Source organism: Felis catus, chromosome B2, assembly GCF_018350175.1.
Source record: "Felis catus isolate Fca126 chromosome B2, F.catus_Fca126_mat1.0, whole genome shotgun sequence".
Lineage (NCBI taxonomy): Eukaryota > Metazoa > Chordata > Mammalia > Carnivora > Felidae > Felis > Felis catus.
This window is the reverse complement of record NC_058372.1, coordinates 108,877,493-108,895,814: the sequence shown is the minus strand read 5'-3', so window position 1 is coordinate 108,895,814 and position 18,322 is coordinate 108,877,493. Positions and strand designations below refer to the sequence as shown.

The 18,322-nt window shown below is 33.8% G+C and overlaps 1 protein-coding gene across 8 annotated transcripts in view; it reads left to right on the top strand.

Annotated features, from left to right (window-relative positions):
• Window positions 1-18,322, top strand: part of TBC1D32 (TBC1 domain family member 32) — a 204,315-nt gene that overhangs the window by 69,714 nt on the left and 116,279 nt on the right. For all 8 annotated transcript variants that reach the window (XM_045057969.1, XM_045057971.1, XM_011282635.4 and 5 more), the window contains 3 exons: window positions 5,985-6,123; window positions 9,225-9,312; window positions 11,230-11,348. In XM_045057969.1, coding sequence (XP_044913904.1) covers window positions 5,985-6,123; window positions 9,225-9,312; window positions 11,230-11,348 — 346 coding nt within the window. The remainder of the gene's footprint in view (window positions 1-5,984; window positions 6,124-9,224; window positions 9,313-11,229; window positions 11,349-18,322) is intronic.

Sequence of the window (18,322 nt, the reverse complement as noted above, 5' to 3'; positions counted from 1 at the left end):
TTTAATTCCAGTATAATTAATATACAGTGAGTGTTAAGTTAGTTTCACGTGTACAATATAGTGATCCAACAATTCCATATTATTACTCAGTGCTCATCATAAGCACACTCTTAAACTCGTCACCTATTTAGCCTGTCCCCACATGTTCCTACCCTCTGGTAACCATCTGTTTGTTCTCTGTAGTTAAGAGTCTTTTTTGGTTTGTCTCTTTTTTGTCTTTGTTCATTTGTTTTGTTTCTTAAATTCCACATATGGGTGAAGCTGTGTGGTATTTGTTTTTTCCAGCTGACATATTTCACTTAACATCATACTTTGTAGATCCATCCATGTGGTTTCCAGTGGCAAGATTTCGTTGTCTTTTATGGCTGAGTACTATTCCATTGTGTGTGTGTGTGTGTGTGTGTGTGTATCACTTTATCTGTTCATCTGTTGATGGACATTTTGCTTCCATGTTTGGCTATTGTAAATAATGCTGCAGTTAACATAGGGGTGCATATCTTTTCATATTAGTGTTTCTGTGTTCTTTGTTAAATACCCAGTAGTGGAATCTTTCATTTTAGCCATTCTCACAGGTGTGAGGTGATATTTCATTGTGGTTTTGATTTGCATTTCCCTGATGAGTGATGTTGAATGTCTTTTCATGTGTTGGTTGGCCATCTGTATGTCTTTGATGAAATGTCTGTTCATGTTTTCTGTTCATTTTTTAACTGGAATATTTGTTTTTTTTGGTGCTGTATACATTCTTTATATATTTTGGATACTAAACCTTTATCAGAAATATCATTTGCAAATATCTCCTCCCATTCTTTATACCTTTCTTGAATCAGTGAATAAATAACACTTCTACTCTTAGACACTAGTTTCTAAATAATGACACCAACAGTAAGATTGATATGATAAAGGTAAAATTAACAGTAAGTTGGTAAAATTCTTATTTTTGAACCTCTGAAGACTAATGTTAGGTATTTTGAGCTTATACTTTCTGACAAGCATATTTTGGAGATTCCCCCTCCATTTTTCTATTTATTGATGCTTACAATACTGCAGAGAAGATTAGAAACATTTGTATAGTCATCATAGGGGATTGATGTCTTTTAAATTTAGGCTTTGGATTGTAATCCCAACTGAAATTTCTACCATGCTATTTTGGTTGATAGTAGTGAGTGCAGTGATTGCAAACTATGTGGGATCATTGTTAGTGTGACCATAGAGAAGAATATAATTAGAGGGAAAACAAGGTGCCCAATCTGCCCCAACCAATCATCAAGAGTTAGAAAACTTGAGGGTGAAGTAAGTGGGGGTGTCTTTGATCTGTAAAACTCCGCCCATTATCCAAAGAAATAAATGCCTGAAACTCAATATCCATGAAAGTGTCTAACCCTCTATAATATCTAACCATTCAAAGAAAAAAGTTCTCATAAGCTAACAAAACTGTATTTTTTTCCATTGCCCTTATCTCAATACCAACAAACACAATCAGTGGCTTGATTTTCCATTTCAAACCATATCTTCTCTATAAGTGAAAGAAAATTAAATGTTAAGATCTTGGCAGAAAAGATAAAATTATGTCAGTTTTCTGTAATTTTTCAAAATTATGGGATGCACTCTCTAAGTTTTTCGCCTCTGTTAATTTTTTTGGAGGGGTGGGAGTCAAGGTAGACTTTAAAATGCAATTTCTTTTGGGGCACCTGGGTGGCTGAGTTGGTTAGGCATCTGACTTTGGCTTGGGTCATTATCTTCCAGTTCACTAGTTCAAGCCCCATGTTGGGCTCTATGCTGACAGCTCAGAGCCTGGATCCTGCTTCAGGTTCTGTGTCTCCCTCTCTCTATGCCCCTCCCTCACATACACTGTCTTTCAAAAATAAACAAACGTTAAAAAAAATTTACAATTTCTTTAATGGCTAATGGTTATTCAGGTTTTTTTGTGCTTGAGAGACTTTTGATATTTTCCTAAAAAATGACTTTTTCTTATCTAAATATATACATTTTTTAACTCGTTTGAAATATTCTTGTATGATTAAAAAATTCTTTGGCTGTAATTATTTATTTTTTGAGTCTTAGTATTTTTATGGCTGTTTTCCTCCCTTGATTACTTTATTGTATTAGTTTATGCAAAGACCAGGTTTGGGTTTTACCAATGCTGTTTGCATCTTCTCTCCTTTCCTCACTTCTGTAGTACAGGAAAGTAAATGAAAAGGGGAATGAGAATGGATGTTGAAAGAAGCAATGCACCTCAGCCATGCTAATTTTAATACATTTTGATATGTAGTACTTTCATATTAAGCTCTTTTAAATATTTTAAAAACTTTCTATTTTGATTTTACTATTTAACCCATGAAATGTTTTCAATACAGTTGTTTCCAAACAGTTATTTTTACTAATATATTTTTTTAACTGTTGACTTCTAATTAATTTATATTTTCAGAGGATCTGGATTGCATGATATGTATCCTTTTATGTTGGGTGAGATTTTGTGATACAGTACAGGGTTATTTAAAACCCAAATCCGTCTTTGCTTAAAAAACCTTACTTTGTTTTCTTATTTGATTATTATTATTTTTTTCAACGTTTATTTATTTTTGGGACAGAGAGAGACAGAGCATGAACGGGCAAGGGGCAGAGAGAGAGAGGGAGACACAGAATCGGAAACAGGCTCCAGGCTCTGAGCCATCAGCCCAGAGCCCGACGCGGGGCTCGAACTCACGGACCACGAGATCGTGACCTGGCTGAAGTCGGACGCTTAACCGACTGCGCCACCCAGGCGCCCCTGTTTTCTTATTTGAAGCACCTAATTTTTCTTTTCAGTCAGTTACTAAATTTATAGACATTTACTGTTTTTGCTGATTGTTGAAACTTGTAGCTCATTCTTTCTCATAGGGTCACATTTTCCCCCATAGTAAGTTTCCAAATAGCTTTCCTTTAATTGTTCTTTAAGGGTTTGAGAGAAGTAAACTAGTCTTCTCTTTATGTCTGAAATTGACCATTTCCCCTCCAATCCATGCAACCCACTCCTATCTAAACTGCCCCTCTTAAAGGGTAGTTTATAGTTTATCTGGGTATAAAACTTTTGATACACAATTATTTCTCATCAGTATTTGAAGCTATTACTCCATTTTCTTTTGGAATAAGTAGTAACTGAAAAAATCTGTTAGTATACTCACATTTCTCTTATAAGTCATATCCTTTCTTCTATCTTTTAATTTGATTGTGGTTTTTGTTTTTTGCTTTTGTGTGTGTGTGTGTATTTTGGATGTTTGTCATTTGTGTGATTTGAGTTTATCCTGCTTGGTACTTTGAATGTTCTTTCAATCTATAGAGTGGACTGGTGTCTTTCCTCAAATCTAGAAAATTCTTAGTATCTTTTCGTATATCCCTTTGTTTCTCTTTTACTGCTTTTATTAGATGTGTTTTGAGGCCTTTCAGTCTTTATTCTGTTTGTCATCTGTTTTCTTAAACATTTCCTACCTATCTACTATCCAATTCAATAATTCTTTGACTGTGACTGATAAGTGGCTATGCTTCTTATTTCCAAAATTTCCAATGGTTCTTTTTTTAAAAAATGTACTTGTTTTTATTTCCCTTTTGCTTTTTGCTTCAGTTTTAACAGAAACATTTTAAAAACTGCCCTTGAGTATCATAAATTTATTTTAGTCATTTCTGAAAATTATTTCAGCTGTAATGGATTCATTTGATAAGTGTCAATTCTGCTAGCTCTTAGCTTTAGATATCTTTTTTTAAATTCTCAAGTTAGTTAACATACAGTGTACTCTAGGCTTCAGGAGAGTAGAGCCCAGTTATTCATCTCTTACATATAACACCCATCCTGAAAAGTGCCCTCTTTAATGTCCATCACCCATTTAACCCACCCATCCCCAAATCCCCACCCCCATCAACCCTCAGTTTTTTCTCTGTATTTAAGAATCTCTTATGTTTTACCTCTCTCTGTTTTTATCTTATTTTTACTTCCCTTTCCCTATGTTCCTGTGTTAAGTTTCTCAACTTGCACATATGAGTGAAATCATATATCTTTCTCTGACTGACTTATTTTGCTTAGCACAATACTCTCAACTGATGAATGGTTAAAGATGTGTGTGTGTGTGTGTGTGTGTGTGTGTGTTTGTATACACACATACAGCATGTTATGTATGTATACATACATACATACAGTGGAATATTACTCAGCAACAAAAAATAATGACCTCTTGCCATTTGCAACAATGTGGATGGAACTGGAGGGTATTGTGATAAGCTTTAGATCTCTCTCAAAGTTTGATTGGGAGTTCATTTTTCAGTCTTTTCGTTTGTTTCCTTCCCTATTTTCTTTCTCCTCTTCCCTTATTGTTTCTTCCCACTTATATTTCTATGTTCATTTCTCCCTGCCAAGCAGTTTTATGGTTTTTCTCTTTTACTGTCATGTTTTAAATACATTTTGTATTGGTATTTTGAGGCTCCTGTCGCTGATGATGTGGATAGTATAGCTACAACTGAAGAACTAGAATATAAATTGATCATATGCTCATTTCTAGAAATGAGGCTTTATCTGTGTCTTCCTGTTGTCCTAGGCTTCTGGGACAAAAGCTTCTGTCAAAAGCCCCACTTTTAGACCTTGTTATACATACATAAGTATTTTGTTACGTATAATATTTTTAAGTATGTAAATTATACTTTACTTGAGTTAAATATATATTATTTCTATTAGTCTCACCCAGTCGTAGGTCTTAAGCAGTGAGGCTAGCACTGGTCTTGTATCTGATGTGTGACTCCTCTAGTCCTTTGTATCTTACTGGTACTAAATTTAGTTTCCATTGCCTGCATTTACCTTAAAATTAGAGCCTCACTTCTGTGTGTTTCTGTCCATGATGGAATTTGTTATTTAAACATGGTTGAATCTTTGGCCACTACTCTGTGATTGGTGCAGAGGGATGTGTGTCAAAACACGGACTTATTCTCTTTTTGATTAGAAAAGAGAGAAAAGTCCTGGATTTCAAGTTATTTTACAATCATTTTCAAAACCGACTTCTGAAACTTCCTTGGTGGGTAAATGGCACACTTCTACAGATTCACTGTTTTACTATACATGTCAATAATTAATTTTTGGTCTATTTTTATATACAAAGTTTCTTTCTAGACAACTAGGAATATCCAGTAGGGAGTACATTTTCTCTTTCTGGTACTTCAAATGAAGTGCTCATTTCCCCTCCTATGTTTCCATATTTCTAGCTCTGGCTCCCCTGTTTAACTGTGTCTTCTGAATGTTTCAAACTTTTTCTGGGGAGAATGTTACTGGCCCTCCTTTTAAAAGTGTTTTGAGAAAAAAACAATGTTATTCTCCAAAAGTAAAATGAAAAACCTATTAAAATAAAGATACTATGCCTGATATGCTTTGGAAAGTTAGAGGACAGATACTCTGTAATGAAAAGAAAATAGAGGGGAGGCAGGGTGACTTAGTTGGTCAAGTGTCTGACTCTTGGTTTCGGCTCAGGTCATGATCTCGTGGTTTCATGGCTTCAAGCCCCGCATTAGGTTCTGTGATGGCAGGACAGAGCCTGCTTGGAATTCTCTCCCTTTCTCTCTGCCCTTCCCCTATACACATACATAGATACATACATATGTACATACTTGAAAAAAAAATAAAAAGTATGAAAATAATGGAGAGTTGGGGCCTGGGGACTCCCAGCCCAGCAGAATTACAAGAAGAGAAGAGAAAGAATTTAAAGCACAGATGAGAGAATCTAGGTGTAAAAAAATGCTGACACATGCAGTTAATATTTAATTAAAGTGAAAGAAAATTATTGGGCAGAAAATACAATAAAAGTCATTATTATCAAGGAAAGCATACTTTTTTAAATCTGTTTTTTTAAAAATATTGAATACTTAGTCCTCAATATGTACTCTTTAAGTTTATCAACAACATTAAGCTGAAATATTTTCTTTTAGTTTTGAGTATAATAAAGAAATGCATACCTTTCTTTTGCTTGTTTCAGTATGGCTTGGGAAGAGAATTTGTTAGATGATTTACTAAATTTTGCTGCCACTCCCAAAGGACTACTATTTCTTCAAAGAACAGGTGCCATCAACGAATGTCTGACATTTATGTTCAACCGATATGCAAAAAAATTACAGGTATGAATTACCATCTGCTAGAGGCAAAAAGAATTTTTCTTGCTGTAAAAGCTATTAAGAACATCATTCTGTCTTCTTGAGTGAAGAGGTTATTAAACCTCAATTAAAAAACCATATAGCATTGTAATATTTAACTTGATATTATTTCAGGAAAGCATTAGAATTGATGTTGGTATCTATGGATATGTTTACAGGATGGGAAACAACCAGATGGAATTGAAAAATATAGTTAACCATCCAGATGTGTTATAAATATAACAAACATCTGGTTGTACTAAAGCTGGGTGGAATTTCAGGAGGAGGAAATTCACTATTGGGTCTAAATGTACACGTTAGTAAGAATTTGGTCCTCACATTAAAAAGAAAAATATTTGTAGATTAATTTTTAGATACTGTTAAATAAAATATACAGTATAATTTAGCCCTTTCTCTTAAGTCCATTAAGGTGTATTCAGCTTTTTGCTGTGATGGTGTAAACATTCCTGAACTTTTGGGCTTTTTAGGATTATATGTATGCTTTTAAAAGTGTCTTCTTTGTCTCTCACAGCTGTTGTATATTGATGTTACTAGGTTACCAGGTTGTAAATACGATTTTATTTGTTCTTCAGTTCTAATTTCCTGCTTTTGTTTAAGTCTATAAAAACAAAAAACTTAAGAGTTTTTGCCTGTGAAGGTAAGTAGTTTTTGAGAGACGGTCCTGACCATTCCTCACAAATAAAACCTATGAGCATTAGTTCATCAGTTTGACATAAGGTTTATATGAGCAGATGTGTTTTTAATTATTATTTAAATGGGCTTCAGGTATAGAGAACTTATTTACATGCCTCAGTTTATGGCATACTGCTGTCATTTGTCCATGCAAGATGTTGTCTTAATTAATTTTATTCCCTGTCATTTCTGGTTCACAGTTCCATTTCACCCTGTGTGTATTCCTCTACCCCAGACTTCCATGCTAATGTTTTTAATATGTGTAATATCCTGGGATATGTATATATCTTGTAGAATGTTGTCTTAGTCCATTTGGGCTGTTAAAATACCATAGACTGGGTGGTTTATAAACAGAAATTTACTGCTCAGTTCTGGAGGCTGGAAGTCCATGATCAGGATGCCAATGTGGTCAGAGAAGGGCCCTCTCTGGTCACAGATGCCTCATTGTATCCTCACATGGATACGGGCTCGGGAGCTCTCTGGGATCTTTTTTATAACAGCACTAATCCCATTCATGAGTTCTCTCCACCTTATAACCAAATCAAGGTCCCATTTACTATCTCACCTTTGGAGGTTAGGATTTTAACATACGAAATTTGGAGGTGACACAAACATTCAGACTATAGTAAATCCTGAAGTTTCTCAGGATTTTTAAGTTTACATATATGGCCATTTTAATTTGAATTTCTCTGTTGGTGAGTTTGAATCACCTTGTGTACTAGGTAGCCATTTGTTTTGTTTTGTTTTTTTACATTTTTGAAAATATTGAAGCAATTCAAAGACACTTATCAGATGCCTGAGACTGTGCATACACAACTATTGCTATTGTGATAATACGGCTAGGAATAGATGTCTCTGTTTTAACATTTATGAATATAAAAAAATAAAAAACCCTAGTCTTTGTACCACACTGGTTGTTATAATAGAAGACACTGTTCCCTGAACCTCAGTAACTTACAACCTTGTAATATAATACAATAGTTTAATGGTGCTTTATGCTGTTCAAGAAATTTTTTGAAAATTTAAATTCTCCATTATCTTGTAAGAAAGCCACTAGGCCATTTCCTTAATTTTGCTGAAGAGAAAGTAGAGACCCAGGCTTGTTAACTGATCTGCATATGCTCTCACATCTACTTACAGCAGTAAGACTGGAACTCAAATTTGTGTTTCATGAAAGCTGAGTCTTAGTAAACCATCTTTAACTTCTATGAAGTTTTTCTTTGCCTCTTCCTTTTCAGTACTTAGTGTGAATCTAGGAAGCCCCTGTGGCTGCTGATATCTAAGTCAGCAGGGTCAATGGGGTTGATTGATCAGTAAGGTATTTATTTAGTTATTATGGAAGGAGAGTGGGGAAAAAAATAGCCATTCATATTTTTGTACCTCTCTGTCATCTAACTACAAAACTAATGTATGGCAGGTTCAAGGAAAGTGGAAAATATGAGTAATAAAAATGGAAAAGGAAGGCAAACAAATGGAGACATGAATAGAAAATCAAGTCTAATTCTTTCCCATGGGCTTTTAGTTCCCTGTCTACTTTTTTTTTTGCCTTCAAGACTGAATGCACAGTTTATATCTTAAAAATTTGATTAAAACAGGTCCTTTTTAAAAAAATCAATTCTTTTAATGAAATGTTGAAAAAATACAAATTGTGAATGGTTAACTTTGTTTAGATATCAACAATTTTATTAGCCAACCTGGTCTTAGCTAAGATCTAAGGAGGAACACTGTTTATTTTCTGTTATTTCCGTATTGTTTTCTGCCAGGAGTGATCCTTGTGTACTTTACCAGGAATACATGTATAGTACTCTTTGTGACATGCAAATTGTCCAGTATTTTCTACAACACTATTTATAAACTTGTATGTTAATGATCAGTATTCTTTGTGTGTTTAATATATATATAATTACTTTAGGGAAAAAAAATCACATTTCCTCTAAAAATGATTGCCATTGAGAAGATATTATTTTTTTAGGTTTTTTTTTTTAAATTAAGAGTATAGTTTGGCTGACAGTCAATACAGATTTATATGCAAGGAAATTTATTATTGAGGGACTGACCTAAGGAATAAAATAACAGCATTTAAATTTGGAAGGAATGTTAATCTTCATCATGGTCAAAGTCCTTTGTTTTAACCTAGAGAGGGAAGTGACTTGTTCAAAGCAAAACACTACTTAATTTTACAGCTGGGACCAGAACCTCTATCTGAAATGAGAACCCCCAAAATATTAACTCATTGACAGGGTGTCTGAGTTTGTTTTGCTGCTCATTATGTTTACTTAAAAGAATGTCTAGTATTCTAACAAGAAGAATCAGTAACCTACATGTAACATATAAATAAAATATTAGCATTTTATGTTTTCCTGCTTTTCATTGTTCCTTATTCATTTTGTTAGATCAGCAGGCATAAAAAGTTTGGCTACGGAGTTTTGGTTACACAAGTGTCATCAACAGCAGCAGGTGCAGTGGCACTACAAAGTTCAGGTAGGTTTTTTCTTTTAATCAGAATGTTAATAATTTTAAATAAAATGAGCAAGCCAATAGAAAATTTAACTGGCATGATCAGCTCTCAGGATATTTACTCTATAAAGTTCTTTTTCGCAGGTTTGGCCTTAGGTAAGGGAAAGTTACAAGGTTTCCTTCATCTTTTCTCTTCCATGAAATTGCAATGGGATTTTTTTTCCCTTGAAGTATATATACACAGCCTTGTTCTCTTTTCCTCAGAACGATGGAACATAATGAATTAAACTGAGAAGTACTTGATGCTTAAGCAATTGTCTTCATCTTATAAATCCTCTTTCAGTACAGTTGAATCTTACAAGATTTTTTTTCCCTCTTAAATCTTATATGATTTCTTAATGCTCAGTTTTAGTGGCCTGTATATGCATCAAAATATACACAACCACAATAATTATCATACATACATACTATTTCCTTATTCTTCTTCTTTCTCTTTTGCCCTTGAAAGCTTAGTTTTCACCACTTTTACCACTGTATTTGCAGTCAGCATGTATTATCTACAATGGATTGAATTTTTAAGAGTTTAAACATTGGGAATTTAATATACCTTAAGGCTATCTGAACCCTAGACCAGAGAGACAAGACATAACTTCCAATAGAGATGTTATGGTTATATTTTTCAAAGTTTAGTGTTGATGAACTAGAACATCACTGACCATAATTGGTCCTTTCCTTAAGCGAAAATATTTTACTATAATATATCTTAAAAACTTTTCGGCTAAGCTAATTTGGAGTACTTGTATTATGAAACGTGCTTCTTGGAAGAAGTTGTCCTAAACTGAATGACTTATTTTTTCTTCTACTTAGTGTAAAATCTAACATATTGCTATACTCAGGGGCATATTAGTGGAAGCATTTGGAGGTACAATCTCAGATTTCCCTGTTGGTCAAGTCATTAAGCTTCTGAGCCCAATACTGTCAAGCTTCCCGTGAGAGGATTAATTGCAATAATTTTACAGGACAAAGGAAGGAAGATTAACATTGCTTGAATTCCTATGATCTCTTAGGGTACTATGTTAGGAACTTCATATGTATTGTCCCATTTATACTTCGTGGCAACCCTCGAATATAGCACTGTTTCAGTTTTCCAACGGGGGACCTGATGCTCTAAGAAGTTGAACAAATCTAAAGACACGACTACTAAGCCTGCATATTTGTAATTTGATCCCTGATATTCTTGATTTCAGAGCTTTTTTTTTTCCTGTTATACCAGAGGAACCTTTCTGTTCTAATGTTATTATGAATTTACTGATTTTATGATTAGGTGTTCTGTTTTACACTTTTTAAAAATGTAATTTGATTCTTCATAAAATAATAATCAGCCTTAATAATCACTTTCATTTAGATATATAGTACCTGATTCAGAATTTAGACTGTATTGAGCCAAAATTGTGTGAAATGAAGAATTGTTTTCAGCATAGGAATTATAAAAACAGTTATATTAGAATAAGGAACACACTTAAACTCTTTTAAGTGCCTACCCTGCCTCCTGATACACAACATACACATATACATACAAACACATACCACCTTTCAGCTGCCTTTCTCACTCAAAGAGTAAAGGGTAAACCTTATTTTTCAGAAAAGCATGGTGAGACGTTATTGGCCAAGTGATAAATCCAGAGACTCAAAATTCAGTTCTTTAGGGAAATGGTCTCTCAGAATTTAGTCATTATATAGTTTTAGGATAATGATGTATCATATAGGTATAATTAACAACAGGATATATAATTTCTACTAAGTTTAAAGGTTATTTCTTGCAGAAGATGTAAGTATGTGTCTTTTGTCAGTGAGAACCAATCTTGTCAGAGGGGTAATTATATCTTTCTTCCATAATTCCAAGAAACTGTATGCTGTAAATATGTATATAATTCTTCTCAGGGTTTATTAATGCACTTATAACTGAATTATGGACCAATCTGGAATGTGGAAGAGATGATGTTAGAGTAACCCATCCCAGATCTACTCCAGTGGATCCTATTGACCGGAGCTGTCAAAAGGTAAGAAATGATTTGAGTATGTCTCTCAGAAATTACTTCATCTAGACTTTATCTATATTCGGTTACAATCACCAGCTTCTCCAGTTTCTCTTCTTCTTTTTTTCATTTCTAATTTTTGTTTTCAAAATAAGTGGCTAGAACTACCAGTGTCCCATGGGAGTTATATTTTTCAAGGATGTTTTCCTTTCACAATATTTTTACTGTCATTTTTCTCTTAATAAAGAGTGATATATACCAGACATGCTATGAAAAAACAAACTCTCTAAAAAAACCCTGAAACAAACCAGTCAACCAAAGCAAAAAAAGATAAGTAAGCTTTTGCCCTTTGGTTTAAATCTAATAGAAAATTTTCAGGATTATTTGAAGCAGGGGTGGGTGAAGAAAAGATGCTATCCTTTAGAGAAATGTGCCAAAAAATAAATTCTGAAGCACCTATACAATGTTCTATTATAATTCAGTGGCTTTTATATAGTTGACATGTTTGCGAATTTCACTGAAGTTATTCGATGATTCCTGTCTTTGACTTTATGGGAGCCTGGGAAAGTTTCAGTGGATGTCATAAAATAATCTTTTTTTTTAAAAAAAAATTTTTTTTTCAACATTTATTTATTTTTTGGGGACAGAGAGAGAGCATGAATGGGGGAGGGGCAGAGAGAGAGGGAGACACAGAATCGGAAACAGGCTCCAGGCTCTGAGCCATCAGCCCAGAGCCCGACGCGGGGCTCGAACTCAGGGACCGCGAGATCCTGACCTGGCTGAAGTCGGAGGCTTAACCGACTGCGCCACCCAGGTGCCCCCTTTTTTTTTTTTTAATTTTTTTTTCAACATTTATTTATTTTTTGGGGACAGAGAGAGACAGAGCATGAACATGAAATAATCTTAAAAAATTAAGTTCTACTTTCTATAATGGTAGGCTAGTTCTTTCCGGTAGAAACATAAACTCAGGAAAAATGGCTTAAAAATCAACTAGTTAAAAGTACTGGAATGGCTAACTAGAGGGGAAAAGATGGAGGTGAGTCACTATGTAGATGAAAAGATTGATACTGTTTGAAATTCTGGATTTAACAGACTTTTGCTTGAGGGCAGGTACCAGTTGGTGCTCCACAGATAGAAATCCATACTCTAACAAGTTTGAAAAAGCAGAAGAGAAGGTTTAGCAGAAGAGAAGCAGAAGAGAAGTTGGAAAATGGAAGGAGGTCTCTGGAAAGTAGAGAAGTACCTAGGGGGCACCTAAACTCTGTGTTCATACGGTCCAGATGTTAAGACTGTCTCCTGAACTTGGACTTCACTGATATCAGATAATCTTACCACAGAGGTTAGAGTTTAGAGTTTGAATTTGCCATGTTAATTGCTAAATTAAAATCAGCGTTGGGGAATATACCTTTCATAGTATATTGGATATCATCCATAATTACTAGACATATGAAGAATAAGAGAAATGTGATTCTTACCCAGAAAAAGGCATCTAGTAGATTAGGAATGATGATTAAACTGAAATTATTTATCAAGGACTTTGAAGAAGTTGTTATAAGTAGCATGTAAAGGAAAATATGCTTGTAATAAATGAACAAATTGGAAATTATAATAGAGAAATAGAAGCTATATAAAAGAACCAGATAGAAATTCTTGATCTGGGGTGCCTGGGTGGCTCAGTCAGTTAAGCGTCTGATTCTTGGTTTCAGCTTAGGTCATGATCTCATGGTTTTGTGAGTTCTAGCCCCGCTTTAGGCCCTGTACTGGCAGCTCAGAACCTGATTGAGATTCTCTCTCTCTCTCTCTCTCTCTCCCTCTTTCCCTCTCTCCCTCTCTCCCTCCCCCTTCCCCTCCCCCTCTCCCTCCCCTTCCCTCCCTCTCTCTCTCTCCCCCTCCCCAACCCATGCTGTCTTTGTCTCTCTCAAAATAAATAAAAACTTAAATTCTAGAAGTAAATACCTTTTATTTGAAGTAATTTTTGTGAGACCTCATCTAAAAATTTAATATGTTTGGTTGGTGTATCAAATGGAGGAGAAGGAAAGTGGGATAGAAAAATATTTGAACAAAAGCTGAATTTCTAAACATCTTAAAAAATGTAAACTTAAAGATCAAGAAATTGGGGCGCCTGGGTGGCGCAGTCGGTTGAGTGTCGGACTTCAGCCAGGTCACGATCTCGCGGTCCGTGAGTTCGAGCCCCGCGTCAGGCTCTGGGCTGATGGCTCAGAGCCTGGAGCTTGTTTCCGATTCTGTGTCTCCCTCTCTCTCTGCCCCTCCCCCGTTCATGCTCTGTCTCTCTCTGTCCCAAAAATAAATAAACGTTGAAAAAAAAAATCTTTTTTAATTAAAAAAAATAAAAATAAAAATAAAAAAAGATCAAGAAACTTAGTGAATCTCAAGGAAGAATATGCAAAGAATGAAAATACAATGGAAACCACAGCAAGGCCCACTTATAGACATACAAACTGCTGAAAACTAAAGAGAAAGAGAAAATCTTGAAAGAAGCCATAGAAAATCATACATACAGGGAACAACAAAAAAGTTTGCGGGTGTCTCATTGCAAACTGTGGAGGCCAGAAGAGAATAGAATATCTTTGATGAAAGGGGAAAGCCCAGTCCACCTAGAATTCTATATCCAGCAAAAATATTCAAGGTTAAAAGTGAAATAAACTTTTAAAGGCTAAGAAAGTATTTTACAGCAGACCTGTGTTTTATTTAACACTAAAGGAATTTCTTCAGGTTGAAGGACAAGGATACCAGTTGGGTATTTGAATTTTCACATTAAAAAGAAATTGCAAGCAGGTGAGTGAGTATAAAAGCCTGTTGTTTTTCTTTTAATTTCTTGTTAGTACATAGGACTCTTTAAAAGGAAACAATGCCATATATAGTGGGATTTATTTTATACTTAGAGGTAACATATATGACAGCTCTACCACATGGGGTAAGCAAATGGTATAATGGTATGTGAATCTATGTGACTTTAAGGTTCTTAAATTTTACATGAAGTGGAACACATTAATTTTGAATACCTAGAAAATATTTATATTTCAAATTTAAGGTTAGGATTTGATTCAACTTATTGTACTTTGAAATAGAAATGTCAGTGTAAACTAATGGTTAATTTCTGTGAAAAAAAATTGTATACTCTTATGAACTATGAACTGAAAGATCTAGAAATAGCTCCTAGCAAACAAACATCCTTAGTGCTTAGCTTGTAGTTACAAATATTATTCCCTAAGGATTCTGCTTTCTTTTGGGGTTTAATTTTACTGTCTTTTAAATTATAGAAAACATTAATATGCCCTCAGTTTATAATGAGGTACACTAAACTTATTTTCAGTCGAGTCACTTCTTACCTTTCTATAGCTGTGTTTTGGAGTATGATAGACAATAACACCATGTGGCTATGTAAACCTACTTAAAACTAAAATGAAAAATTCAGTCCCTCAAATACATTAATCTAATCTTAGATGTTCAGTAGCCACATGTAGCTAGTGACTGTTGCCCATTTCAAATTATATAACATTTTCATCACCACAGAAAGAAAGATCTACTGGACAGCACTGACTAGAAAAACCATTAAATAATATGCAAAAAGATATAGCCAAAATAAAATTCTAAAACAAACAGAAAACAAACCCCAAAGGGCAGAGATGGAAGAATAGGGGAACAGAAAGGGATGAGGAAAAAAGAAAACAAATAGGAAAATAGTAGCCCTAATCAATAAGTGCATTACATGTGAGTGACTAAATAATTAAAATGCAAAGATTTTCAGAATAGGTAGAGACAGCAAATATTTGGGTCTTAAGAAATTTCCTACAAAGAAAAAGATACCGATAAGTTGACAATCAAAGAATAGAAAAAGAGAGGAAAAACTATACATTAGAAGACTGAAATAGCCATATTTAATGTCAGAGATAAAGAAAATGAAGTAATACCAGATTAAGAAACATTTGATTATAATGTAGATATAACATTCATAAGTTAGTTATGATCCTAAAAATAAGATACAAAACATATGAAGTATTAAAATTACTTAAGGAATGTTTGTTCTTCCTTCCATGAGCATGGAATGTTTTTCCATTTTTCTGTGTGTGTCTTCTTCAATATCTTTCATATGTGTTCGACAGTTTTTGGAATACAGAGTTTTTACCTCTTTAGATTTATTGCTTCGTTATTGGTGCACAGAAATGCAACAGATATCTGCATGTTGATTTTATATCCTGCAACTTTGCTGAATTCATGCATTAGTTCTAGCAAGGTTTTGGTGGAGTCTCAGGTTTTCTACATAGAGTATCATGTCATCTGCAAATAGTGACAGTTTGTCTTCCTTGCTGATTTGTATACCCTTTATTTCTTTTTGTTTTCTGATTACCGAGGTTAAGATTTCTAGTACTATATTAAATAGTAATGTTGAGAGTGGGTATCCTTGTCTTGTTCCTATTGTAGGGGAAGGGCTCTCAGTTTTTCCCCATTGAGGATGATATTAGCTGTGGGTCTTTTGTATATGGCCTTTATGATGTTGAGGTATGTTACATTATCCCTACTTTATTGAGGTATGTTCTATCTATCCCTACTTTGCTGAGGCGTTTTTTTTTTAATCAAGAATGGATGCTGTATTTTGTCAAATATATTTATTATGTCAAAATTTTTCTGCATCTATTGAGAGGATCATATGGTTCTTTTATCCTTTTATTAATGTGGTGTATCATGTTGATTGATTTGTGACTATTGAACCAACCCTGCAGCCCAGTAATAAATCCCACTTGGTCATGGGGAATAGTTCTTTTAATGTACTGTTGAATTTGATTTGCTAGTATCTTGTTGAGAATTTTTGCATCCATGTTCATCAGGGATATAGTGGCCTGTAGTTCTTTTTTGTGGGGCCTTCGGTTTTGGAATCAAGGTAATGCCTGGAAAGAGTTTGGATGGAGCTAGAATGTATTACGCTAAGCGAAATAAATCAGAGAAGGACAAGTATCATATGACTTCACTCATTTGTGGAATTTAAGAAACAAAATAGATGAATGCATGGGAATGGGCGGGGAAAGAGAAGAAAGGGAAAAAAACCACAAGAGACTCTTAATGATAGAGAACAAACTGAAGGTTGATGGAGGGGGGTGGGTGGTGGGTATTAAGGAGGGCACTTGTGATGAGCACTGGGTGTTGTATGTAAGTGATGAATCACTGAATTCTACTTCTGAAACCAAAATTGCATTGCATATTAACTAATATAAAAAAATAAAATTAAAAAAATAACAAGGAAGAAATAGATCCACAGTAACAGTTGAAGATTTTAACATTCCTCTTTTAGTGATTGATGTAACAGATCTTTCAGTTTGTTGATAGGTACATGGTATGAATATCACTAATTATCAACTGATCTAATTGTTCTTTATAGAATATTATATTCAGTGACTGCAGGGCACCTATTCTTTTCAAGGGCACTTAGCATTCTTACCAAAAGACTTGCTGGGCTAGAGTGCAAGTCTACGTAAGTTTAAAATGATTGGAATAATACTGAGTATGATCTGTGGCCACAGTAAACTTAAGAATCTTGAGCTAGAAGCTATAAAAACCCAAATCCAAATATTTGGAAGTGCACCTCTAAATAATACACAGCTCAAAAAAGTCAGAAGGAAAATTTGGAAATATTTTAAACTAGAAAATAATAAAATATAAAATTTGTGAATGTAGCTGAAGTGGTGCTAAGAAGGATATTGAACTGTAATAATATTTACAGTAGAAAGAAATACCTAAAATGAATAAATCAAGGTTTTACTCTAAGAAACTAGAAAAGGAGTAAAGTATACCCAAAGCACATTGGAAAAAAAGAAATAATAAACATTTGAGCAGAAATCAATAAAACAGAAAAAAGACAAACAAGAAAAGTAACAAAGCCAAAAGTTGGTTCTTGGAAATGATTATTAAAAATAAACCCCTGGCTAGACTGATCAAAAAAATGAGAGACCGAAAATTGATCAAGAATGAAAGAAGAGTTTCACTAAAGACCCCACAGTTATTAAGGAATAGATAAAAGAACATTGTGATCAGCTTTATGCTATGAATTGAACAATTAAGATAAAATTGGCAAACTTCTTAAATATGCTTACCAAAAGTGACCCAGTATAAAATAAAAAAATCTGAATAGCTATGTATCTGTTAAAGAAATTGAATTCATTATCAAAAAACTTTCCATAGAGAGAACCACATGGTTTTACTGGTGAATTCTATGGAACTCTTATAGGAGAAAGAACACCAATCTTACACAAACTTTTTCAGAAAACAGAGGTGGAAGAATCAGTTTCTAACTTATGTGATGAGGCCAGCATAACATTGATATGAATGAGACAAACTGTTAATATATATGTATATGTATATATAATTTTTATGTAAAAATAAATATAATGTATAAAAATCACAAATATTTAATATTAAATTAATTATAATTAATATATTACAGTAAAATTAATAAAATATTATCGAATTGTGTACTAATATATAAAAGTATCATTTTTATGATGAGTTTATCCCAAGCAACAGAAAGTTGGTTTCTCATTCTAAAATTGGACTTTAATTCACTATATTAACAGAATAAGGAATTTTCCTACAGTGATTTCACTAGACGTGGATACATCATTTGACAAAATTTAATGCCCATTTATGAAAAAACTCAGCAGATTTAATTACATCTTATAAATGCTGTCTTTCAAAAACATGAATCTTACATGTAATGGTGAAATATTGGACCTAAAATCAGTTCACTCTTATTTAACATTGTAGGTCTTAGGACAATAAGGCCAGAAAAAAAAAAAAAAAATAGAAGGCATACAGACTAGAAGGAAAGATGTAAAACTATTTGAAAATCATTTGATTCTCTCATCTCAAAAAACTTGCTGTTATTGATTTCTCTGTTAGACACCTAAAAAATACATTTTTGGTTTAATGAGTATAATTGATATCTGTCATTCTTAGAACCCCAAATCTTAATTGCTTTTCCTCCA